We start from the raw sequence: 26467 nt of genomic DNA on the forward strand, positions 1-26467 counted from the left end.
TTTGTGTTCAAGAACGTTTATTATTACAGAGATATGTTTGAAAAACAACCTAAAATTCCAACAATAAAGACAGGTTTAAATAAAGTACGGATCAATCATACCATGAAATATTTGACGTTTTTCAGAATCATGTTTATGTAGAGCACTCAGTTATTTTGAAAAATGCTTAAGCCATAAAGTTTAAGGTTTAAAAAAAAGGATATAAAACTGTACAGAGAGCAGTATTTCCAAAATTTCAAATAAAAATACATATAGATACATATATACATATACCACAAATAAAAAATGACTGAAAGAAAAAATGTAAAAATGTTAACCTTTGTTGTTTCTACGCAGTGGGGTTATGAGAGATTTTACATTCTCATTTAATGTTTTCTGTGTTTTACAATCTCCCCCAAGTTATTTATTGCTTTCACATTTAGAAAAATAATAAATAAACTTTGATAATAATAATATAAAAATGAGAGCAAGTGGGTTTCAAAAGATGCAAACATAAACACTGTATATTCCGATCATTCTTGTTTTGTTTCACAAATGGCTAAATCTTCCTGCTAAAAAGTTTTTATTTCCAGTAGAAGTTGTGCTTGTATTTTTTCCTTGACTGGATTTGGATATAGGATCCACAGCAACATACTGGATTTGGAAACCTCCTGCTGTCACTGAAGCATCACTCAAAAATTTCAAGGTCATGACATTTCCTGGGGGGTGACATGAAAAAAGAACAAAGATGTTACTCTCCTTTGATAAGTCAGACTGCTCAAGGCTCATTATTCTCAGAGGCAAATATAAGAATTCATCAACAAGACTCTCAAAGTTTAGAGGTGGATTGTCAAACTATAAAATCTGTGGTTTGATTTTTAAGTGGAGCAGAGTGAGGATTCTCATATTTTTACCTTTGGCCCTCCAATCTGTCCTCAAGGAAATTTTGTCAATTCTGTTTTAAAAGGTACTTTTTGTAGAATGAACATTCTATTGTACTTTTTTTTTTTTGGAGAGGTTTTTGCTATAGGGTGTGTGCGCTCGCCAGACAGACAGAGAGAGACAGAGACAGAAAACAGGAAATTACCCCCCAGGGGGGATGACCACACTGCAATCCCTTCTCCTCCATTCTCCTCTCGGGATCTTGGACACGCACGCACATGTGCCCGGCCGTGAATCTAAGCCACCGGGTACGGGACTTGAACTGCGGTCGACTACGTGGGAGTCCAGCGACATAGCCATTACGCTAACTGCTGGTCCCCATTCTATTGTACTTTACACAAAGCACCTAATACATTTTACTTGCCCATCTAGCTCAAAATTAGCTAAAAATGAAAAGGGACACTTAATTATATAAAATTTTTTAATAATTATCTTTCTCAGGAAGGAAAGGCTTTCTTAATCCAGATAAAAGATTCAGAATCAATTTAAAAAATAAACACACACCCACACACACACACACACACACAACTGATGTTTGCTTTCATCTATTAATTCATTTAATTCCTGCAACAACACTATCAAATGGATGTGTTAAAAATATTAATTTTATAGGGCTAGCCCATGGCATTGTGGTTAAGGCAGCTGTATCCCACATAGGAGATCTACTTCATGATTCAAATCCTGACCCTGTAATTTGAAAAACATGCTAATTGCATCTTCATGCATGCTCAAAACCAAGAAAGGAGGGACAGATGGAGGAGATGGGATTGTGGCATGACCATTGCCCATGGGAGGAGGATGCTTTCTCACTTTCTCTCACTCTCTGTGTCTCTCTGTGCACATACCCTCTAGCAAATTTTTTTTTAAAGTACAATATTAATTTTACAGACACAAAACTGAGGCACAGGAAGACTGAGCATTGTGTCCAGAGACACAGCTAAGTTGACTGAGTTAGATTTGAGAATCTGGTTTCAGAGTGCATGCTGTGATTTGTATTTTACCTTGCTCATGCTTGAAAGATTTGACTACTTGTATAAAATGTTTTTGCTTTTTTGTAAAATAAACTGAGGTTAAATAGCAAGAGACAGATTGAGAGAAAATAGGATTAAGATGTCATATATAAAGAACTGCTAGAAATAAACAAAGAAAAAGATGAACACTTCGAAGAAGAACATGCAAAGAAGATAAACTCATAGGTGTTCAAAGGATAAGTAAACACAAACAGATGTTCAAGAAAACACTTCAAAGAAATAAAATTAGATCAACAATGATATTGTTTTTCTCTACTATTGTGTGGGGTTTTAGAAAATACCATGCTTTGGTCGAAACACAAATTGGCAGTGCAGGGCTTGGGCTAATTTGGCAGCATCTATCGACATTAAAAATGCACTTTACTTGTGATCCCAAAGTTTCCCTTACAGAGAAAGGTAGTACTTACAATTAAACTAGAGATTTTTGAATGTTCATTGAAACACTGAATGGTAAAAGGAAAAAAATCAGAAGCTATCGTCTTCAAGATGTTAAATATTGGTATAAATTATTGATATAGTCCTTACTTTAAAGAGGTTTTTGCCTTAGAGTGTGTGTGCTCTCTGAAGAGAGAGAGAGAGAGAGAGAGAGAGAGAGATGGAGAGAGAGAGAGTGAGCTGCAGGTGGAGATAGTGAGAGAGAAAGTGAGAAATCACCCTCTCTTTCCCCATGGTGGGTGGCAACATTGCAATCTGTTCTCCTTCATTCTCCTTGCAGGATCTTGGGCATGCACTCACATCTGCCCAGCGTGAGCTTAAGTCGCTGGGTCTGGGACTGGAAACTTAATTGACTATGTGGGAATCCAACAATGTAACCATTATATCATCTGCTGGTCCCTGATATATTCCTTTAAAATACATATATATAATAGGGACCAGCAGGTCACAGAGTGGTTAAGGTGCTAGATTTCCACATAGCTGACTGCAGTTTTAGAACTAGACCTGGTGACTTGAAAATCACATCAGGCATGTGTGCAGGTGTGCCCAAAAATCTCAGGAGCAGAATAGAGAAGGAACTGTGGCATGACCATCCCCCGAGAGCGATTTCTCACTTTTCCTCTTGCCAACTCTTTCTGTCTTTCTCCAGCAAGTACACACACCCTATGGCAAAAACCTTAAAATATCTATGTGTGTGTGTGTGTGTGTGTGTGTGTGTGTGTATAAAATAGAGTTTTCTGGGACCAGCAGATGGCATTATGGTAACATAGCTGGATTCCCACATAGTCAACCGTGGTTTGAGTCCTAGACCCAGCAGCTTAGAACTCAAACCTGGTGTGTGTGCGTGCGTGCCCAAAGTTCCAAGAGGAGAATGGAAGAGAAGAGATTGTAAAGTGGCCATCTCCCTTGGGGGGTAATTTCTTACTTTTTGTTTCTGTCTCTCCAGTAAGTAAAAAAAATCTCTCTTAAAAATAAAAAGATTTTTCTTTTTTATTTTTAGCTTATTTTGACCTTTATGTACAGGTAATATCTATATAGGTAAATTTGTGTAAATTATGGTTTATCTATATAGTGACCCAATAGTCATTTTTTAAAAAATAATGATCTAAATAGTGTACTCTACTTGAAACTATGTCTATAATATTCATTTATATAATATTTCTATAGACGGAAAATATATTAGCAGGAAAATATTATTTCTAAAGTATGAACAGTTACTACATATTTATCAAATCCTTTCTTGGATAGAGAGATAAAGAGCATGGACACATTTTTACTTTATATTCTTTTTGTTAATGTGGTGAGACTATGGGTGGTTTTAATTGATCTATATTCTGTTTTTGCCTTTTAATACAAATATCTTGGTTTGAGTAAGCTCGTATTAAGAAGATTAAATAAAAAATTTAACAGTATTATGCTTGACTGATAAGATTTTATGTTAACTGTATCTTTGGCTTTTATGTACTTTGTATCAATTTCCTCTTCCCGCTGTAAATCTGTTTTTTTTTTTTTTTAGTTTAATTATATTCTTTTCTATTTGTTTCTCTTTGAATAGAACATTGTTTGGTTTTTAATTTTTAATTTTTTAAGTTTATTGAAGTTGTGCCACAAAAAAACAAAAACAAAAACAAAAACCAACATTGATTTTGTTATGCTTGGAGTAAGTTGTCAGTTTTTAGACAATAAGGAAAATGTTGAATTTCAGACTTCCTTTTGACTTAGTTTGCTAATAGGATTCTCACCCCCAACTACCCCTTAGTGCGCTAGGATGCCTCATTTCAACTTTTTGTTAACATAATGAATATGTTCTTAAGACATTAATAAGAAGTGGGGCTGGCAGGTCGTGTGGTGGTTCAGGCACTGGACTCCCATATGGCTGACCATGGATCGGGTCTCGGACCTGGTGGCTTGCTTTCTAACTTTCTCTCTGTCTGTCTCTGCCTCTCCTGGTAAGTGCATGTGCCCTATAGCAAATTTTAAAAATAATAAATAAAATTAAGTAGATAGTTGTTTTCTTTAAAAAACAAAAAAGACATGAAAAAGAGGTAATAACAGATTTACTAATTTACCCTTTCTAGGGAGGTTTGTAACAGTGCGATGAATGAATGAGGTTTAAGCATTGCCTATTCAAAGGTAGAGCAGGACATTGCACCCCTTTTAATAATGGTGGATAAATTAGAGTTGAGTATACTATAAGTCTGGGAGTAAATTAACTAGTAGTATTAAAGTTTAAAGATTACTTAGAGGGACCGGCAGTTGGTGTAATGGCTATGTCGCTGAACTCCCATGTGGTTGACTACAGTTGGAGTCCCAGACCTGGTGGGTTAAACTCATGCTGGGTGCTTGTGCGTGCATTCCCAATATCCAGAGAGGAGAATGGAGGAGAAGGGATTGCGGTGTGGCCACACCCTCTAGGGGGTGATTTCTCACTTTCTGTCTCTCTCTGTTTTTCTGGTGAGTGAACACTCCCTACAGCAAAAACCTCTCAAAAAAAAAAAATCACTTAGAAATTGTAATTCAATGCAGCATTGTTGATTTTAGTTGCAGAAGTATTGTAATAATTTTATGACTTGGAGGAATAATAGAACCATAACAATGCCAACTGCTGATGCTAGTGATAAAAATTTTTAAAAAGGGGGGGAATCTAAGAAAGTGAAAGTTATTGCCAGAAAATAGCGATTTGGGATAAACTAAAGTCGTGTTGCTTTCTGGGATAGATTTATGGTACTACAAAGATATTTACTGAACTATATGTCTTGGAAGAAGGTCATACAAAATAACTTGCGAGGAAGCCAGATTTGGAAAACATTATCTATTCCATGTACTATGGCATATTTACTATGCATAATTAGCATATTAGAAGATTTCTAACATCTTTCAATAAGGAAACCTGTTTAACATTGTTAAACCCAATGTTTTCCAAATTTATTTGACCTTAGAACCCTTTACCCAAGTCACACCTATTTATTTATTTTGTCAGAGAGAGCACGCCTGCCAAAGACAGTGATGGAGAGAGAAAGCAGTCTCCAATGGGGAGTGGTTATGCTGCAATTCTTTTTTTCTTTATTTCTCTAACCTGTCAGGATTCTGGACCCACAGGCACACATGCCCAGTGTGTTTTTCAAACCACTAAGACCTGGAGTTGAACCTTGGATGGCCATGTGGGATCCAGCTTCTAACAAATAGCATACAACCACTGGGCTATGGAGCCGGCCCAAGTCACACCTATTTTAAACAGCTTGCAGAATGGTGGTCTTCAGAACATTCTCTGGGAAATGATATACTAGGATTACAATGTAATAAATACAACATGTTTTTAAATGACAAAGTATGTTTAACAATATTAGAAATTACTAAAGTCCTTCATGGATGAACATTTTCAGCTATTTTATGACTGCATTTTATAGGGATCATAAGCTATAGCAGTATTTATGATCTGCAGATTCAAAACCATCTCAGATTGCATTTTCTGCAAATAACACAAATCTATACATTTTTCATGCAAGGAGTTCACATGAATCTTCCTTTAAGCATGCATAAGCAAGTCATTGCATTTTATGAGCAGATAAGCTACATTTAGCCTCAGTTCTCTCAACTTTAACAAGTGAATAATAATAACTAGTTAGGTCCTTCACTTTCATATAACAAATGATAATTTTGCTCTTTAATTTGGAATATTACCTGTACTAATGATATCTTCTGGAAGTTCATCTCCACAGTACCTGAAAGGCAATATTAAGAAAGAGAGATCAATGAATGACTATTATATAGCTATAGAAGTGACTTTTATTGATAATTAATGTGCTTTATTTTTCATAAGACTCATTTTTCAATTATTTTATTTATATTTAGATTGCTATAGGTCATGTGTGCTCACCAGAGAGAGATATAGAGAGGGAGAAAGTGAGAAAGTGCCTCCTGAGGGGGTGGCTACATAACAATCCCTCCTCCTCCATTGTCCTCTCAGGATCTGGGCATGCATACACATGTGCCCTGAATGTTTCTCAAGCTGTGGCCTCCGGGACTCGAAGGACACAGTAGCCATGTGGGAGCCAAACACCTTAACCACCATGCCATCAGCTATCTTTTGCATATTTACCTTATATCCATAAAGTTTAGCACAGTATTTTATAAGAAGAGGAAAGACAAGAATTGCTGAATGTGGGACCAGCAGTTAGTGTAATGGCTATGTCACTGAACTTCCATGTAGTTGGCCGCGGTTTGCGTCCCGAACCCGGTGGCTTAAACTCAAGCTGGGCACATGTGCATGCGTACCCAAGATCCTGAGAGGAGAATGGAGAAGGGATTGCGGCGTGGCCATCTCCCCTGGGCGGTGATTCCTCGCTTTCTATCTCTCTGTCTTTCTGGCGAGCGCACGTGCTCTATAGCAAAAAAAACTCTAAAAAGAAATTGCTGAATGTATAATAATTTTTAGGTTAACAGAAATTAGAACACCTTGAAGTCCCAACAAATTTTTCAATTCATGTATCACTTTTACTTCCAGTTGTTCGTCAAATCTTGAGTTTTTTGTAAGACGGATGAGTTCTTACAAATCAACAGTAATTAAAAAGTGGCTATTAATATTTTAATAAATACATGTAATAGTTAAAAATCTTCACTGAAGAAGATTTTGCAAGACAGTAGAATTACTGGAGGATCAGTATGGCAGGAACAGTGGAAGGAAGATTAATTAAATAAACATCAAACAAAACACTTTACATTCATTGACTTCCCATATGAGGAACCAATACATACCTTCCCACAAAGCCATGCACATCATCATAACTATCATATATTTCTACATAGTCAGCCAAGCAACCAGGGTCATCTTCAAGGTCAAAGTCCAAAAAGCTCAGATGAATACGCTGACCATACTTGAGTCTAATGTGCCAATAGCAGATCTGGTTATCTTCATACTCATTCGGGAAGCCTGGAGATTTAAAAATTCTCTTGGGATCTGTAAAGACTCCACCACACTCCTTTGCTGAAATAAAAAACAAACAAACAGCTTAAGAAAAAAATTATTACTATTAAAAAATGATACTTCTTACCCATCTATTTACTAATTAGTAATCAACATTTTAAAGGTTAATATACAGCCTCAGCAGTGTGTTTTGTATGCTTATAGCTAAAGAATAACTGTATTTTCTCAGCAATCATTTCTAAATTCTCTGAAGTGAACTTGGATTATTTGTGAATTTGTACAAAGTGAAAATAGTCAGAAAAAAAGAAGTAATTTAATTGTGCTTTCATTTACATTTTTGCTTTCTTCCATCTGTTAAAGCAAAAAACACATCTCTTCCATGTACCCTTCTGTGTATGTTGACAAGCAAATACACATCCTTGTTAACAGCAACCCAGTGAAGATGGTAGGGATTCTGTCCTGTGATATCACCTCTGTATTGTCAGTGATTCGAACACTTAGAATAACGAGTCCCATAGATTCTGTTTGAAACATTTAGAATAATGAGTCCCATGGATTCTATTTGGACCTTAAAGGTCACTCTAATACAATTACAATGAATAATTTATAATCATTCTGTACTGCACTAGAGGCAGAGATACAGAAAATAAGAAATCACCCTCCAGAGGGGATGGCCACACCACAATCCCTTTTCCTCTGTTCTCTTGTGGTTTTGGGCATACATGCACACATGCTGAGCGTGCTTTAACCCGCTGAGTCCAGGACTTGAACCTCAATCAACTACCATGGGAGTCTAGCGATGTAACCATTATGCCATCTATTGGTCCCTACTGTACTGGTTTTAAACAAATACTGTATTCTTATTATTTCAGGATCTGGTGGAGATACTCATTTTTGCTTTTTTCCAAGTCATTCATCATTTTATAGATTTTGGTATGTTATAACTTGTCATAAGAAAAACAAATATACCGAAAACCCTTGCATTTGGTCTGTAATACGACCTAGAAGGAAAGCTAGGAGGGAGGTTCAGTCAATTCCATAACAGTTAAGTGGCTAGTTTTTAGTAAACAAGACAGAGACTAGAAACACAAAAGTAAACTGTGGAGTTGTGGTGGTGATTCTGAGTAGAATTTGAAGTCTTATGATTATTATTTTTCAATTTTCCAGAAGGCACATGTGCTAGCTAAAAAGTCAGAGCGAGAGTGAAAGAAAGAGCACCCCCACCCCCCACCCCCATGCAGGATGGCCATGCTGCAATCCCTTCTCCATTACTTCCTACTTTTGGGATTCTGGGCATGCACATACATGCACCCCATGTATTTTTTCAGGCCACAAGATCCCAGGACTCTCACAAGATCCCAGGACTCTTAACCATGCAGTCATCCATGTGAGATCCAGTCACCTTAAGTTTAACCTTAATCACCAGCTGGCTAGAAGTTTTCTTTATTTTTATTATTGTTTTTTCTTTCTTGTTATAGGGCACATGTGTTTGGCAGAGACAGACAGAAAGAGAGAGAAGTAAAAAAGCACCCTCCCAAGGGGGATGGCCAGGAAATAATCCTTTTCCTCCATTCTTCTCTCAGTACTTTAGACACATTTACATATGCACCCTGAATGTTTTTCAGGCTGCCAGGTCCAAGACTTGAACTGAGTTGGCCATGTGGGACCCAGCCACTTCCATGCCTTGAAGATTATTTTTCATTATGTCAATTAGAGGCTTTTTTGAGGAGAGTCTCCTTTAAAATGGCCATTTAAGGGGCCAGTAGGTGGTGTAATAGTTAAGGCGCTGGACTCCCATGTAGTTGACTGCAATTTGAGTCCGGACCCAGTGGCTTGAAACTCATACAGGGCATATGTGCATGCATGTCCAAAATCCTGAGAGGAGAATGAAAGAGAAAGGATTGCGGTGTGGCCACACTCTCTAGAGGGTGATTTCTTGCTTTCTGTCTCTCTGTACCTCTCCAGCAAGTGCACACACCCTAGAGCAAAAATCTCTAATATAAAATAGCTATTTTTAAAAGTTACATTAAAATCCTTAATGCCATAGAAGTTAAGGAAGCTCGTCTCCTCAAGGCAGCACAGGGTCTTAGAAAGGCTAGAGAGCAACAAGAGAAGGCTAAGATCCCGTTCAAGCTCTGTGCCCACTCCATACCCCATTTTCTTCATCAGTCAGATAATAGAATCATGCCTCTCCTCTCGCCTGCCTCCTATCACTTATCTCTATAACCTTATCCTGAGGATAAAATGCAGACAATAACATAGGGTGTCATTCAAAGATGGACTATGCTTCTTGTATAATAAAATCTTACACGACACATGTTGGTATATGCATGTAAGCATGCACATTGCCACCATGTGCAGTAGCTTGCTCTGTCCCATAGCATTTTTATCTTTGTTGTACATATCATTAGATTGGAAAAAAAATTCAAATATTGAACTAATTTGGTGGCCTACTGACTATATCTATTCTTATCTCTCTCTCTCCCTCTCTACAAATATATACATATATACACACACATATATGTATATATATGTAAAGTATATATATATATATTCATAAACTATACATATTTATGTGTGTATATATACTTTAATTTTTGCTATAGGGTGCATGTGAGAGAGAGAGAAAGAAATCACCCCCCCAAGGGGAAAGGTTACCCCACAATCCCTTTTCCTCCAATCTCTTCTCAGGATTTTGGAAATGCACACATGTGCTCCAGGTGTGATTTTCAAGCTGCTGGTCCAGGACTTGAACCATGTAGTTGGCCATGTGGGATCCAGCGCATTAGCTCCCATTCCACCTGTTGGCCCTATCTCTATATTTTATGTTACATACATAAAAGCAGTCAACATCATATTATTCAGGACTTGAAATAAAATTTACCTTTTTTTAAGTTTATTTATTTCTTCCTTGAATGAGAGAGATAGAGAGAGAGAGCACCCCTGATAGGGTCTGATCACAGGAACCCACCCCTGACTTCAGCCCCAGATCATGGGCATGCAAGTGTCCAGCATGCAAAGGGAGGTCTCCAGAAGCGAACCCAGGACTTTCCTGTGTGGTTCAGCCTTGCAGTACATCAGAGTTTACTGCTTCAGCATTGTCTGGCCCCTAAACACTTACTAATGAGCACATTCTTCCTTATTTTGATCATCTCTAGCATGGTGATATTGATCAATTAATAATGACTGCTTTATTTTCTGATACTATTATGATTCGTTCATTCTAATTATGTTTCAAAAAGCTGTTCTTTTGCAGTGCTAGTTCAGGCGGTCCACAGTTTCCTTCAAGTGAACCACATCCTAAATAACCAGGATACCACCAAATCCGGAAGTAACTCAATATCCTGAGAATTGGGTAAGAACAAGTCTCCCAGGATTTTGTACACATATCCCTGGAGCAAAAAGTATTCAGCCACCTTGAGAAAAGAACACAGCTGGTAAAAATTTATGAGTTAGGACAGTATTCTTACAATAAGGCAATAAAATAATGTAAGAATCCTTTCATTAACACTTCTTCATTTATCCTAGACTTTGACCTATGGAAATGAACAGGAGCTCAGAGCAAACAGAAGAACTGGAGAATATATTTGAAAGAAGTTACTCTTGAGGGTAAAAGGAGAGCTGCCTACATAAACATATTGAAGAAAAAGAGAGAGAAGGAGGGAGGAGAGGAAAATATTTGTATGATTAACATAACTAAATATAAGACTAAGTATAGTATAGAGCCAAAGAAGCTTATAGTACGTCAGAAGAATTTGAAGGTTATGGTTCTATATAAATGCACTGCAAATATGTATTCATATTTTGTCTCAAGTGGAACTAGGTGATAGTTCCACGCAAAATTTTTTCTAACTGTAATACACATAATTTTGAAATATAGGTTAGTTATAGACATAAGAAACTGTATTCCAGGGAACCAGCAGTTAGCATAATGGCTATGTCGCTGGATTCTCACGTAGTTGACTGCGGTTCGCGTCCCAGACCTGGTGGCTTAAAACTCACGCCGGGTGCGTGTGCGTGAGTGCCCAAGATCCCGAGAGAAGAATGGAGGAGAAGGGATTGCAGCGTGACCATCCCCTCCGGGGGGTGATTTTCACTTTCTGTCTCTTTGTCTCTCTCTGTCTGTCTGGTGAGCGCACATGCCCTGTAGCAAAAGCCTCTCCAAAAAAAATAAAAGAAAGAAACTGTACTCCAATTGTTAACATCATTAAATACTATTTTTTTTTGGGGGGGGGAGAGATTTTTCACTACAGGGCGCGTGCGCTTGCCAGACAGACAGAGAGAGACAGACACAGAAAGCGAGAAATCACCCCCCAGGGGGGATGGTCACACCACAATCCCTTCTCCTCCATTCTCCTCTCTCTCTCCCTCTCTACAAATATATACATATATACACACACATATATGTATATATATGTAAAGTATATATATATATATTCATAAACTATACATATTTATGTGTGTATATATACTTTAATTTTTGCTATAGGGTGCATGTGAGAGAGAGAGAAAGAAATCACCCCCCCAAGGGGAAAGGTTACCCCACAATCCCTTTTCCTCCAATCTCTTCTCAGGATTTTGGAAATGCACACATGTGCTCCAGGTGTGATTTTCAAGCTGCTGGTCCAGGACTTGAACCATGTAGTTGGCCATGTGGGATCCAGCGCATTAGCTCCCATTCCACCTGTTGGCCCTATCTCTATATTTTATGTTACATACATAAAAGCAGTCAACATCATATTATTCAGGACTTGAAATAAAATTTACCTTTTTTTAAGTTTATTTATTTCTTCCTTGAATGAGAGAGATAGAGAGAGAGAGCACCCCTGATAGGGTCTGATCACAGGAACCCACCCCTGACTTCAGCCCCAGATCATGGGCATGCAAGTGTCCAGCATGCAAAGGGAGGTCTCCAGAAGCGAACCCAGGACTTTCCTGTGTGGTTCAGCCTTGCAGTACATCAGAGTTTACTGCTTCAGCATTGTCTGGCCCCTAAACACTTACTAATGAGCACATTCTTCCTTATTTTGATCATCTCTAGCATGGTGATATTGATCAATTAATAATGACTGCTTTATTTTCTGATACTATTATGATTCGTTCATTCTAATTATGTTTCAAAAAGCTGTTCTTTTGCAGTGCTAGTTCAGGCGGTCCACAGTTTCCTTCAAGTGAACCACATCCTAAATAACCAGGATACCACCAAATCCGGAAGTAACTCAATATCCTGAGAATTGGGTAAGAACAAGTCTCCCAGGATTTTGTACACATATCCCTGGAGCAAAAAGTATTCAGCCACCTTGAGAAAAGAACACAGCTGGTAAAAATTTATGAGTTAGGACAGTATTCTTACAATAAGGCAATAAAATAATGTAAGAATCCTTTCATTAACACTTCTTCATTTATCCTAGACTTTGACCTATGGAAATGAACAGGAGCTCAGAGCAAACAGAAGAACTGGAGAATATATTTGAAAGAAGTTACTCTTGAGGGTAAAAGGAGAGCTGCCTACATAAACATATTGAAGAAAAAGAGAGAGAAGGAGGGAGGAGAGGAAAATATTTGTATGATTAACATAACTAAATATAAGACTAAGTATAGTATAGAGCCAAAGAAGCTTATAGTACGTCAGAAGAATTTGAAGGTTATGGTTCTATATAAATGCACTGCAAATATGTATTCATATTTTGTCTCAAGTGGAACTAGGTGATAGTTCCACGCAAAATTTTTTCTAACTGTAATACACATAATTTTGAAATATAGGTTAGTTATAGACATAAGAAACTGTATTCCAGGGAACCAGCAGTTAGCATAATGGCTATGTCGCTGGATTCTCACGTAGTTGACTGCGGTTCGCGTCCCAGACCTGGTGGCTTAAAACTCACGCCGGGTGCGTGTGCGTGAGTGCCCAAGATCCCGAGAGAAGAATGGAGGAGAAGGGATTGCAGCGTGACCATCCCCTCCGGGGGGTGATTTTCACTTTCTGTCTCTTTGTCTCTCTCTGTCTGTCTGGTGAGCGCACATGCCCTGTAGCAAAAGCCTCTCCAAAAAAAATAAAAGAAAGAAACTGTACTCCAATTGTTAACATCATTAAATACTATTTTTTTTTGGGGGGGGGAGAGATTTTTCACTACAGGGCGCGTGCGCTTGCCAGACAGACAGAGAGAGACAGACACAGAAAGCGAGAAATCACCCCCCAGGGGGGATGGTCACACCACAATCCCTTCTCCTCCATTCTCCTCTCGGGATCTTGGGCACGCACGCACATGCGCCCTGCGTGAGTTTTAAGCCACTGTGTCCGGGACGCAAACCGCAGTGGACTACGTGGGGGTCCATCGACATAGCCATTACTCTAACTGCTGACTCCCATTAAATACTATTTTATAATCATATGCTATAACTTCTCTATAACTCTCCTGCTGTGTTACAGAATTTCTTATAACTTCTTCTTTTGTTTCTTTTTTTTTTTTTTTTGAGAGGTTTTTGCTATAGGGCATGTGTACTCACCAGAAGGAAAGAGAGAGATAGAGAGACAGAAAGCGAGAAATCACCCCCCAGGGGAGATGGCCACGTCACAATCCCTTCTCCTCCATTCTCATCTTGGGATCTTGGGCATGCACACACACACGCCTGGTGTGAGTTTAAGCCACCAGGTCCGGGACTTGAACTGCAGTCGACGACTACATGGGAATCCAGCGACACGGTCATTATGTCAACTGCTGGTCCCAAGAATTTCTTATAACTTCTTATAACAAGACACCATCTGAGGCTGTTTATTGTCATAAATGCCACTTTGTAATACACTATAACACTATGTAACATTGTCCTAGAGAAAATAAACCACCAAAGAACAGTCTAATTTTTAACGGGACCAGCAGATGGCAAAATGGTTCTGTCACTGGACTCCCACGTAGTCAACCGTGGTCTGAGTCCTGAACCCGGTGACTTAAATAAAACTCATGCTAGGCACGTGCGCATGCATGACCAAAATCCTGAGAAGAGAATGGAGAAGAAGGGATTGTGGCATGGCCATGCTCCCTGGGGGGGCGATTTCTCACTTTCTGTGTCTCTGGTGAGCGCATGTGCTCTACAGCAAAAAAAAAACAAAAAAAAAAAAAAAAAAAAAATCCTCTCTCTCTAAAAGAAAAAAAAATAGTCTATTTTTTCTTCAAGAACATGAATAAGGAATAATTCTTTACAGTAATTATATAGAGCTAATTTTCTCACTAAGTATTCCTTAGAGCAACCATGAAGGTAAACTACTTGTAAAAATATTGGGTTGTCAGGAAATGTTTTGATGTATTTTCGCATAGAAAAGCATAGAACAAGGGCCGGCAGGTCGCGTGGTGGTTAAGGGCACTGGACTCCTACATGGCATAACCCTAGTTCGAGTTCCAGACCTGGTGGCTTGCTTTCTCCCTTTTCCTTTCTCTCTCTCTGTCTCTGTCTGGTCAAATTAAGAAATAATAATGACAAATGGAATTAAATAAATAAATAATTATTTAAAAAAAGAAAGAAAGGAAAAACATAGAACACTACATCATGATTTTTCTGAAAACCTGGTATGTTATATTCGGGTAGAGTACTCCTTATCTGAAATGCTTGGAAACAAAAGTGCTTCTGATTTCAGATATTTTCAGAATATTTTCATATATATATAATTAAATAGCTTGGGGATATGACCAGTTCTAAGCATGATATTAATTTATGTTTCAAGTCTACTTCATATATATAGCCTGAAGATAATTTTTTACAATATTTTTGTATTATAGTATTTTGACTGCTACCTATCACATGAGCTCTGGATAAATTTTTCTGTTTGTGGCATCATGTCAGCAAATCAACAAATTTCAGACTTTGAAGAACTTTAGAGTTGCTCAGCTGTAATAATAACGCACATATATAGTATATAATTATTAAAACAAACCACAAAATAAGAGGTACTGAGTTTGAAAGTCTAAGCACTTAGGCACAAAAAGAAATTAAAGAAAGAATCTGGCCCAGCCTTGGTGGCACAAGAAGTAGAATGCCGCTGTGTGATACTGGGGCCATACTGGAAGGTCCTGGATTCAGAGCCCAGGATGACCTGGGCATATTGGACACAGCTGTGATCCTTGCTGGCTGGAGGGCTAATAGGAAAGATTCTGGTATTGCAAGACTCTGCTGGGGTTCTCGCTCTCCTCTCTCAATAAATAAATAAAATGAATTTACTTGATCTCATTTTCCCCTCTCTGTCACAGGAATCATTTTGAATAGTTACATTTGCTTGTGTCACTTTATTGGCTTAGATAACTAACTATGACAAGTTTATAACCTTTTTTCTTTTTTTTTTTTCCTTTGTAGCTGGAAGTTTCCTGGCACAGAAAAGACCTAAATTATCGATTCACCTACATTCTAGTTATTCTTTGCCTAGTTGGATAAGTTACTTAATCTCTGGAAGTTTTAGTTTCCTGATTCCTAAAATAGGTATAACAATAACTCCTTGCAGCATTATGAATATTGAATTATTAAGTGAGAATAGTGACGGAGGAATGTAACTTAGCATCTGCCTCAGGATAAGCACTCTATGAGTGGTTGTCATTATTAATAATTATCATTCCTGAATTAAATTATTTCAGAAATAAGACATTTCTTTTTAACAACTTTGTGGTAGCATGTAACTCTTTTTGCACAACATAAAAATATTATGTTTAACAAACCGTGCGGGTTGTAGCAGTAGGCATCCCATCTTTCACTCCTATTGAGACGGACTCCATAATCAATAATACCAGTTTTTCCAAATCCACAGTTAGGCCCTGGCTTCACAATGGGGTATCCAACTCTGCCTTTGGCCATCCACCCAGCAGCACAAACATGAAAGCCTGCAAGAGGAAGAGAGGGTTAGGAACTTATCTGGTGAACTCTGTAAGCAAAGGTCATCTCAACAAAGATGACCACTTCTAACAGTAAGTTTATTTTTTCTTTCTTTCTTTCTTTCTTTCTTTCTTTCTTTTTATTTATTTTACATTCATTCACTGGACATCATCACAGCATACAAAATGCAATTTCCCACTCAGAATACACACCAAACAGTAAGTTTCACAAATTCCAAATCAAATTCATGTGTACGGGGAGAAAACTGTTTCCTTCAAAAATTTTGAAAAGCTTGGGGCCTACTCTATGGCACAGCAGCAATGCGCTGCACAAGAGAAGCTGGATCGGGAACCAGCATGTGGCATAATGGTTACATCACAGAACTCCCATGTAGTTGATGGAGGTTTGAGTCCTGGACCTGGCGACTTAAACTCACGCTGAGCACATGTGTGCTCATGCCCAAGATCTTGACAGGAGAATGGAGGAGAAGGGATTGCAGAGTGGCCATCGGGTAGGGGGTGATATCCAGTGAGTGCACGTGCCCTATAGCAAAAACCTCTAAAAAAAAAAAAAGAGAGAGAGAGAGAGAGACAGAGAGAGAGAGGGAAGCTGAATCTCACATGGTAACCATGGTAAAAATCCCTGGCCTGGTCTGCTTAGAACACACCATGCACAGTTCAAAACCTGAAAGGCTGAAGGACTGAAGGAAGAGGATTGTGGTGTGATCAGACCATGTGGAGGGTACTCCCCCTCGCTCTGTTGGTGTCTGCCGGCAACCTTAAGAGTAACATCTCTTTGGTAATACTATTGGCATTCACCCTGGGACTTGGTCCTGTGAAAGAAAAAAGTTAGAGAAAGGAGGAGATACAGAAGCGGAAGTGCAGGTGAACATAGACAAGCTGTGCTGTTCAGTCATGCCGAGCTTCTTTACGCACTTTACCAGGCACAGTGAACTCTTTGCAAGCTTTCGGATGTTGTTGAAGTTCTACAGTTAGAGATAAGGACTTTAGTGTATATGTTTTTCGACCTTGTTACTATCATGTGTGGTCCTGTTATGCGTCATAGGTCAAGCCAGATTATTTATGCTGTTCCTCTGCAACTCCGAGGAAGCCTGTCTGAGGATGCATCAAAGAGGATAATGTGTAAGCCATAAACATTGTATAGAACAGGCACTGCATGACCTAGCCAGGGTCAGGATGTTTCCTGTGCCCCATGAATGTTTTCATAGAGCCCTTTGCATCCAAGGCATGTGTCAGCCAGTTCACAGTAATTGATGAGGCATGCAGATATCGGCCTCATGCAACTAGGCTGCATGCCCTCACATTTCTCTCCTTTATCTCTCTTTCTCACTTGTGTACATGTGTGGGTTTCATGAATAAAGACAGGTTTGAAATACACATAAAATATAACTTCTTGCCTTTACTAGAAAATGTTCTCTTATTTTTAAAAATAAAAATAGATGCAGATGGTCTAGAGATTATAATGCCATGGATGTGAAAATAATCCAAGTTTAGAGCTAGCTTCTTTTCACAAATGGCTTACCTAGTGCTTTAGGATGATTTCTGAAATCACCATGATTTCTAAAACAACTATTTTCTAATGGTAATTAAATTAATTTCCATTTCAGGATCAATTAAGATTTTAGTAATAGTTTTAAAGATTTGAGGCCAGCAGGTGGTGTAGTGGTTATGTTGCTGGACTCCCACGTGGCCAATCACAGTTTGAGTCCTGGACTCAGTGGCTTCAAAATCATGCTGAGTGTGTGTGCATGCATGCCCAAGATCCTGGGAGGAGAATGGAGAAGGGATTGTGGCATAGCCATCCCCCCTGGGAGATGATTTCTCACTTTCTATCCCTCTGTCTCTCTCTCTCTTTCTCTGGCAAGTGCACATGCCCTATAGTAAAAATATCTCTCAAAGATTTGAGTAAGAATAAAAGCTCTCATAAATTTTTAAGCCAAACCTTATCCTTTTCTCCTTGCTCAGCTTGAGGTTGTTTTAATAACTGCTAATGCCATCCAAGAATTATTTTATGAGAGGTTAGTATGACTAAGTAGAGGCCATGGTCTTGGTATCCATCATTCTAGTTACTTCAACCTACACAGCCCTGTGATTATAGAGAAGCTGTCTGGGGAGACTGGGATATTTGAGAGAATACCTTTATTTTTATCTTGGGTTATGTATAATAGTAGCATAAGCTTTGCTAGGCATTATCCTACCAGCAAAGGAGTTCTGAATGGAAATTTTCTCCTGAAAATCTAGGTGAGATAGTAGTATCCCATTTTTGTATAAAGAAACAAGTGGTGCCATTCAGTTACTTTTCACCAGTCTTCTGACATCATCTTCTTGGTTTCTTTGTCCGGATATCTTATAATAGTGTATCCACTTTTTCTCATAGCTTTTGATCCTAAGGTACAAATGCATTCTCTCTCTCTCACTCTCTCTCTCTCTCAAGAAGAGGTGGAGGGACAAGCTGATGGCATGGTGGTTAAGCCACTGAACTCCCACATGGCTGACTGTGGTTTGAGATCCAGGTCTGGCAGCTTGAAAATCATGCTGGGCACATGTGCGTTAGTGCCCAAAATTTGTCACTTTCCTTTTCTCTGCCTCTGTCTCTCTCTGGCAAGTGTACACACCCTATGGCAAAACAAAACAAAACAAATGAACTTAAAAAAAAAAGTAGAACAATATTCAAAATAAACAGCAATAGCATAAAAATAAATAGAAATATAAATGAGACTGAGATAATTATTTCTTCTTTTTTTTTTTTTTAGAAAGAGAATTTTGCTATAGTGTGTGCACTCACTGGAGAAGCTAAGAGAGACAGAAAGCGAGAAATCATCCCTTACAAGGGATGGCCATGCCACAATCCCTTCTCCATTCTCCTCTCAGGATTCTGGGCATGCACATGTGGTTGGTGTGAGTTTCAGGCCTCTGGGTCCAGTACTTGAACCACAGTCAGCCACATGGGAGTTCAGTGACATAACCATTATGCCATCCACTGGTTCCTATTCCTTAATTTTTAAAAAAAGTTTGTTTCCTCAAAGAGAGAGAGAGAGAGAGAGAGAGAGAGCGAGCGAGCCTAATGGAGTCTTCACATCTCGATTCCCCTCTAGTCTCAGCTAGCCCAAATCACAGTCATGTGCATGTATGCCTGGTATTCACAGGGAGATCCCAGGACATGAATATAGAAACTTTCCCATGCAGGGCTAGTTGTGTTACTGTCATGTTATTACTTTGCCCTTTTCTTCTTCCTTTCTTCCTTTCTTTCTTTCTTTCTTTCTTTCTTTTTTCCTTCCTTCCTTTCTTTCTTTCTTTCTTTCTTTCTTTCTTTCTTTCTTTCTTTCTTTCTTTCTTTCTTTCTTTCTCTCTCTCTCTTTCCTTCCTTCCTTCCTTCCTTCCTTCCTTCCTTCTTTCTTTCTTTCTTTCTTTCTTTCTTTCTTTCTTTCTTTCTTTCTTTCTTTCTTTCTTTCTTTCTTTCTTTTTCTTTCTTTTTTACTTTTATATTAGCTCACAAATAAGTTTCTAGTACTTGAAACTTCCTGCCAGCTCTAGGCAGAGGGAAGGGAGAAGGTGGAGAGCTGAGATGTTGGAGTCTTAGAGAACTATCAGAAGGGCTGGAGAGGGTATTAAGGATTATAGAAGGGCCAGCAAATGGTATGGTAGTTGGTGTGCTAGATTCCCACATGGCCAACAGTGGGTCAAGATTCAGATCTGTAGTTTAAAAAAATCACAACAAATAGATGTGTAAAAAAAGGGGGAGAAGGGGGGTTGTAGGAAAGGTGGATTTTCCCACAAGGGTGAAACAGAAGAAAAATCTTTGTTAAATCAGTTACCGATTTTCCTGGCTGCCTCCAGTTGCTTGTAGGTGGCAAGACGACCGCCTTCAAATTCACACACTGCTTTAGCTTCCGCATAGGTAAGCTTGTATTTGCCAGATCGGGCTTCTCTGTGGTACACACCTGCTGCTTGTTCTGTGAAATCACAAATTTCATGAATGCACTATTATCCATTCTTGTGGAACAAGGGAAATTTTGTGGCCTCAGCTGGAAGATTACGTCAGCCATTGTTCCTGCCAAAGAGCGTTCTGGGTCAGCTGCCTTGGGTGGTTAAGTTTTCATTGTTAGAAAGCTTTGAAAAAATATGAATGAGGGGAATTTTAGGGCAATACATGAGCATAGATAGCAAGTTGAGACTAAATCATGTTTCCAACCTGATAGCCTGGAAGATTTTTTTTTCCTTTCTAAAGAATTTTTATTTATTTATTTTAAATTTTTAATACATTCAACCACTATATATCATTACAGCATGCAAAATGAATTTTCCCAGTATGAATACACTGTATATTAGTCCAGTTAAAGATATCATCACATGCATTATCATCAAGAGAATTTTTCATTTTCTTGTTTTAAAAGAAGTTTTTTAAAAAGAAAGATTTTTGTTATAGGGCGCATGCACTCACTGCAGAGACAGAGAGAGACAGAGAGACAGAAAGTGAGAAATCACTCCCTCCAGAGGGATTGTGCACATGGCAATGCTTTCTCCTCCATTCTCCTCTTGAGATTTTGGGCATACATGGACCTGTACCAGAGTAAATTGTAAGCTGCCTGGTCCAGGACTCAAACAGTGGTCGACTATGTGAGAGTTCAGCAACATAACAATGAAGTCACCTGCTGGTCCCTTAAATAAGACTTTTAATAAAATATTGTAGGGGCTAGCAGGTGACAAGGTGGTTGAGGGCGCTGGACTCCCACATGGCCCACCACAGTTCTAGTCCCGGACCTTGTGACTCGCATTCTCATTTTCTTTCTCTCTCTCTCTCTCTCTGTCACTCTCTGGTCAAATTAAAATAAATAAAGTTAAATAGAATAATTCTTAAAAAAATGCGTTTCTACACAAGCTAATAAAGTGTTGACTTTCCTGTGGTTTTAAGTCATGTAAAAACTTGGAAGGTAAGCAATAAAAAAAAAAAAAAGAGGGAACCAGCAGTTAGCATAATGGCTATGTCGCTGGACTCCCATGTAGTCGACTGCGGTTCATGTCCCGGACCTGGTGGCTTAGAACTCACGCCAGGCGCGTGTGTGTGGGTGCCCAAGATCCCGAGAGGAGAATGGAGAAGGGATTGCGGCATGACCATACCCCCTGGGGGATGACTTTTCACTTTCTGTCTCTATGTCTCTCTCTGTCTGTCTGGCGAGCGCACATGCCCTATAGCGAAAACCTCTGAAAAAAAAAAAAAAGAAAAGAAAAAAAGAATCCATTATGTAGGTTCACAATAATGGAGAAAAATAAGCCAAAATAGCCATTTGAGAGGAATGACTAATGCAATGTAGTTAAGAGTTTAGTAAACAAATAGAAAAACTGGGGAAAGGTCTGGAGGAATCCAAAGCAAACAAACACTAAATTAAGGAGAAATAGATTCAACCACAGCAGAGAAGAAACCGGGCACACCTAACTACCAATTCGTGCCTAAATTCTTTATTTGATTTGTCTTTTTGAGTTCACATGTTGTTCCCAACATATTTTAGGCAATGTTAAGTCATACATGAGTTGTCTTCCAATAGATCACTGTTTAAATGGATTGTTTTGAGTTCAGAATGTTTTTTTTTTTTTCCATAGAAACAATGTGAAAAGATTCCCAGGACAATAGTCATAACATTAGCCCCAAAAGTTAGTTCTAAGAGTTTTATGTGGTCTGTAGGTTATGTGTGGTTTACTCTGTGTACCCCAGCCTGCACAATCAGTCGCCATTAAGACCATTTCCAGTGAGAATACATACTCCTTGGCATGCGCCAAGACAAGAATCCAGCTGTATTAGATATACAGTCCCTGTTCATCTCTGAAGTTGACATTGCCACTACTCACCGGGAAATGGTGTGTGGCATTTTCCCTGTTTTTCTGGACTCCGAGAAATCCTGTTCTTATACATTGTATGAAAAAGGCCCATTGCTTATACACAGGGGGCCTTTGTCAATCTAACACTCATTGGTCAGAGAGTGCGATGATCATCACACCATAACCAGTTAAGATGTTTTTCCCTTGGTGAGTCTTTGCTGCCCAGGCATCTTTCCTGTGGCAAAAACCTCATCAAACTTACCCTACTTTCCAAGTTGATTATTTTGAGCATGTACTAGAGGCATTTTGATAAATGTTGTCAATCAAGCTCTGTCTTTAAGGAATTTGGATACAATTGGGCATATGAGTATCATTATCTTGAAATAGAGCAGAGGGACATGTTTCATTTACGTATGTTTTGTAATAGAGGCTGTTTTTCTTTTCTTATTTTAATTTGGCAGACTAGTGTGTGCACTCCCCAGAGAAAGAGAGAGAGAAAGCACTCCCCAAGGGGGCTTGGTTACACTGCAGTCCCTTTTCCTCCATTTCTCTATCCTGTCAACATTTTGAACACATTGTCTCAAACATACATCCAGTGAGTTTTTCAAGCCAGTGGGGCTGGGACTAGAACATGTGGCTGGTCATGTGGGATCTTGCTCCCTTATCCACTAGGCCCAGGCCAGAAATGTTAATTTCTAAAAAAATGTTATAATTGTATCCATTCCCTAAGAACATAGATTAAAACGATCTTAAAATAAAAATTTGTAGAGATTATTTTAATAATCATTAAGTTTTCTCAGACTAATTTCCTTGGTATCTTGCTCCAAAATTGAAATACAATGTTTACAGGGAAAAAATTAACAGATATATATATTTTTTTTTTTTGGAGAGGTTTTTGCTATAGGGCGTGTGCGCTCGCCAGACAGACAGAGAGACATGGAGACAGAAAGCGAGAAATCACCCCCCAGGCATGCTGCAATCCCTTCTCCTCCACTCTCCTCTCGGGATCTTGGGCACGCACGCACACGCGCCGGCCTGAGTTCTAAGCCACCGGGTCCGGGACGCGAACCGCAGTCGACTACGTGGGAGTCCAGCGACATAGCCATTACGCTAACTGCTGGTTCCCAACAGATATGTTTTTAACATAATAATTTTAAGTATTATTCCTGATAGTTTTTCTTAAACTTTTGGTACTTGCTAATACTCATGTAGCAATAAGATAATAACTGAAGTAGTAAAAGCTTATGCATTTTCATTTTCAATTTGATTTATTAACTAATACTAATCTTCCATATAATTTCTTAAAGGCCACAAAAGTTCCTGGTATCTTGCCTCATGAACAAGTTGAGAACTCTGTATACCTACTTGCCAATTTTAAACTATTCAGGATTTTAAGCTATTAAGATGGGCCTTCCTGCATAATCCTAATTTTAAGTTTTACCCTTTAGAAGAAATAATATTTGATTAACTTTTCTAGTTGATTAATCAGTTACTTATTAAAATTGAAAATCTATTTAGCCAATACATTTTTCTTTTTAGCAAATGCCGACAGTAGAATGTTGGCTCTGGTTACCATTGCTGGTTTTACCATGGAGGAGTTGTATAGCCTTGCATAAAGTTGTATAGCCAGATTTCTCAACTACTAAATAGGAATAACAATAGCTTCTGGACTCTGGCAGAAACCTGGGTTATGTCACTATTCTCTTTCTTTTTCACATTCAATACAGTGGCTGAAAAGAATTGCTCTGTGCATTTGCCAATTTTATAACCCATGTAAGTTGACTGAAATCTTTTTTTTTTTAAGTATTTAAATTGTTTCCCCTTTATTCATGATGGAGTATGTGCATATGCTCATTGAGAGTGAAAGAGAGAAAGGAGCCCCCTCCAGAGAGTCTGGCCATGCTGCAATTCCCTTCCTCCAGTTCCCCATCCTGTCTGTTCCTGGTCACTTGCCTACATGCTCTGGATGTATTTTCAGGCTAATCAGATCAGGAATTTGAACTGTGGTCACCATGTAGGATCCAGCTTCTCTGGGACAGCAAATTATCGCGGTGCCATAGAGCCAGTCTTTTTTCTTAAGAATTTTTTGGTTTGGTTTGGTTTCTGCAATTACTATGTAAAGAATTAGAAGATAGGAAACCAGCAGTTAGTATAATGGCTGTGTTGCTGGACTCCCACATAGTTGACCTCGGTTCGTGTCCCGGACCCGGTGGCTTAAAACTCACGCCAGCGCGTGTGTGTGCGTGCCCAAGATCCCAAGAGGAGAATGGAGGAGAAGGGATTGTGGCGTGACCATCCCCCCTGGGGGGGTGATTTCTTGCTTTCTGTCTCTATGTCTCTGTCTGTCTGGCGTGCGCACGCACCCTATAGTGAAAAATCTCTCCAAAAAAAAAGAATTAGAGAATACTAGTGTTAAAATAAGCCTGAGGGAGACCTACGAGATGCAGTCCTTGGTGTGTTGGACTATAGTGCTAGAGTCAGATAGCCACCTGTGGGTTCGGATCCTTGTATTTGCCTAAAAACACATGGGGTGCCCACGTGGGGACTCAAGATTCCGCTGAGCTACAGGGTCGAGGAACAGGGATTGTGGCATAACAATACCCCATCGAGAGTGGCTCTGTCTTGTTCTTGCTTGTGCACACACTATCATAAATCAGGAATAAAAAGGCCTTACGAATCTCCTGCTTCAACTGTCTCATTTTACCAGCTTGGAATTATAACCCAGAGAATTTAAAGTATCGCATCCTTGATAGCTACTAGCAGATTCCTGCCCTCTAATCTAGCTTTCTTTCTTCCCTAAATAGTTTCTAATGTTATATTAACCCAACCAACTGTAAACAATTTATGCTGGGTTGACTAGTCAATAGTTTGCCCCAGATTGAAACAATTTGCAGTTATCCTGTGCCTCAGAATTGCAGCACATGTTTAGCAAACATTCGTTCTTCTCTACCTCTGGGGCAGAACTTCCATTGTCCAGGTTTCTGCTTTTGTAGTATACAACAACACTTTAATAAAAACAAAACAAAACAAAAACCCTTGGGAATACTTGATCATTAGAGAATTTGACAGCAATTCAAAGTTGATCCGTAAGGGCTTAATTTCCACTAGCTTTCTGACTTTTTTTTCCATATCTGACAAATATGTCTGTATTTCCTAAATTTGATTTTAGGCAATGAAAATAAACAAAGAGATCTGCTCATTCCTCTGCAAAATTCCAGAAACCATCTTGGCCAAATGGATCGCACTGAAAGGAATTCACTGGTTTAAACTGAAAAAAAGAGGCGGCAAGACTGTGGACTACACATCAGGCTTTTAAAATGAATCATCATTGCAGTTATCACCAGTGAGAGGCAAGCTCAACGAGAACAACTCTACAGCCATGTGCTGGTTGCACATGACAAAAGAAAAAAAAAAATACAAGCTCCAGGTTAATTTTGCTTTCTCTTTATTTCTTTATTCCATGCAAGAATCTATTTTTTTTTCCTCCAACCAATTTTGTTTTTTTTTCACTACTAAACATAATAACGATCATCAAACAATATTAATTTGTATCATGCGAATTAAAATATTTTCTCAAGTATTAAAAGAGGTATTTTGGTGTTTCTACATTTTCTCTTTTTTGGCCTATTATTTATCATCACCCTTTGGCCTATATCAGTCTTTATATTTAACAAAACAAAACAGTAAAAAAAACTTTTCTTCTCTAACAAAAGGGTTAGAAAAGTGTTTATATGGATGGTATTAACGAAAGGGGTCAAAATGTAAAAATGCATTAAAAAATACAAACTTAAAATTTTTTCCCCCTTTATTGCAAGCTGGCTTTGCCATAGTCACTGAAAGACGTGTAGAAAAACTATAGCTCAGAGCATATGGAGCAATGATTACAAAATTTGTGCATATTCCACTTTACCTCTAATGACACTAACATCTGACTGCAAACACACTGTAATAAAAATAAAGTAATATACTGGTGTTTTCATTTTTTTAAAAGAAATAACTATTATGCTACCACATCTGCTTTGAAAATACTTAAAATATGCTTTCACATCGAATATAAATATGAACCTCTGTTTTCCAAGGAACAATTCACTTTACAAATAAGTACTTGTAACTTTTAGACATCAAGAACTCTAATTAAAAAAAAAAAGTCTATTCTTCTGTATGGTTATCTTTCCTAAGCATTTTCTTAGAAAATATTAGCCTGGAACAGACAAAACATTTTACTGCTTTGCTTCACTTCTCCATGATTTCAAAGAATTGACATTACCAACAAAAGCTCACTAGTGAAGAAGTGAAGTTTCTTACCAAGCCATATGGAGTTATGAAAGATTCCATTCTTAAATCCCCATCCTTGTGCCTCTTCCCATAGCAAGACGAATAAGTAGACTGAGATGATCATATCGTCAGCCGTAGAGAAGGAAAGCCTCTCAGGGGCTGCTCACAACAAATTCTCAGAGCAGCGGCAGAAA

The 26467-nt window shown here is 38.5% G+C and overlaps 1 protein-coding gene across 1 annotated transcript; it reads right to left on the bottom strand.

Moving 5' to 3' along the window:
• Positions 1-26467, bottom strand: TNFAIP6 (TNF alpha induced protein 6). The gene is made up of 6 exons (XM_006157634.3): positions 26304-26467; positions 20000-20137; positions 16011-16172; positions 7143-7371; positions 6069-6109; positions 1-698 (listed from the first exon to the last, which is right to left on the bottom strand). Exons 1-6 carry the CDS (start codon positions 26395-26397, stop codon positions 529-531), a joined length of 834 nt encoding a protein of 277 aa, XP_006157696.1. The 5' UTR covers positions 26398-26467; the 3' UTR covers positions 1-528.

The sequence above is a fragment of the Tupaia chinensis genome, unplaced genomic scaffold, assembly GCF_000334495.1.
Source record: "Tupaia chinensis unplaced genomic scaffold, TupChi_1.0 Scaffold000549_1, whole genome shotgun sequence".
NCBI classification, from domain to species: Eukaryota; Metazoa; Chordata; class Mammalia; order Scandentia; family Tupaiidae; genus Tupaia; species Tupaia belangeri.

Excerpts from the sequence above, each read along its gene's own strand:
- TNFAIP6 (XM_006157634.3), bottom strand. The coding sequence starts at position 26,397 with ATGATCATCTCAGTCTACTTATTCGTCTTGCTATGGGAAGAGGCACAA. Across the intron at positions 16,173-19,999 it reads GGAGGCAGCCAGGAAAATCG|GCTTTCATGTTTGTGCTGCT; the intron begins GTAACTGATTTA and ends TTCCTCTTGCAG. Across the intron at positions 6,110-7,142 it reads GTGCATGGCTTTGTGGGAAG|GTACTGTGGAGATGAACTTC; the intron begins GTATGTATTGGT and ends ATTGCCTTTCAG.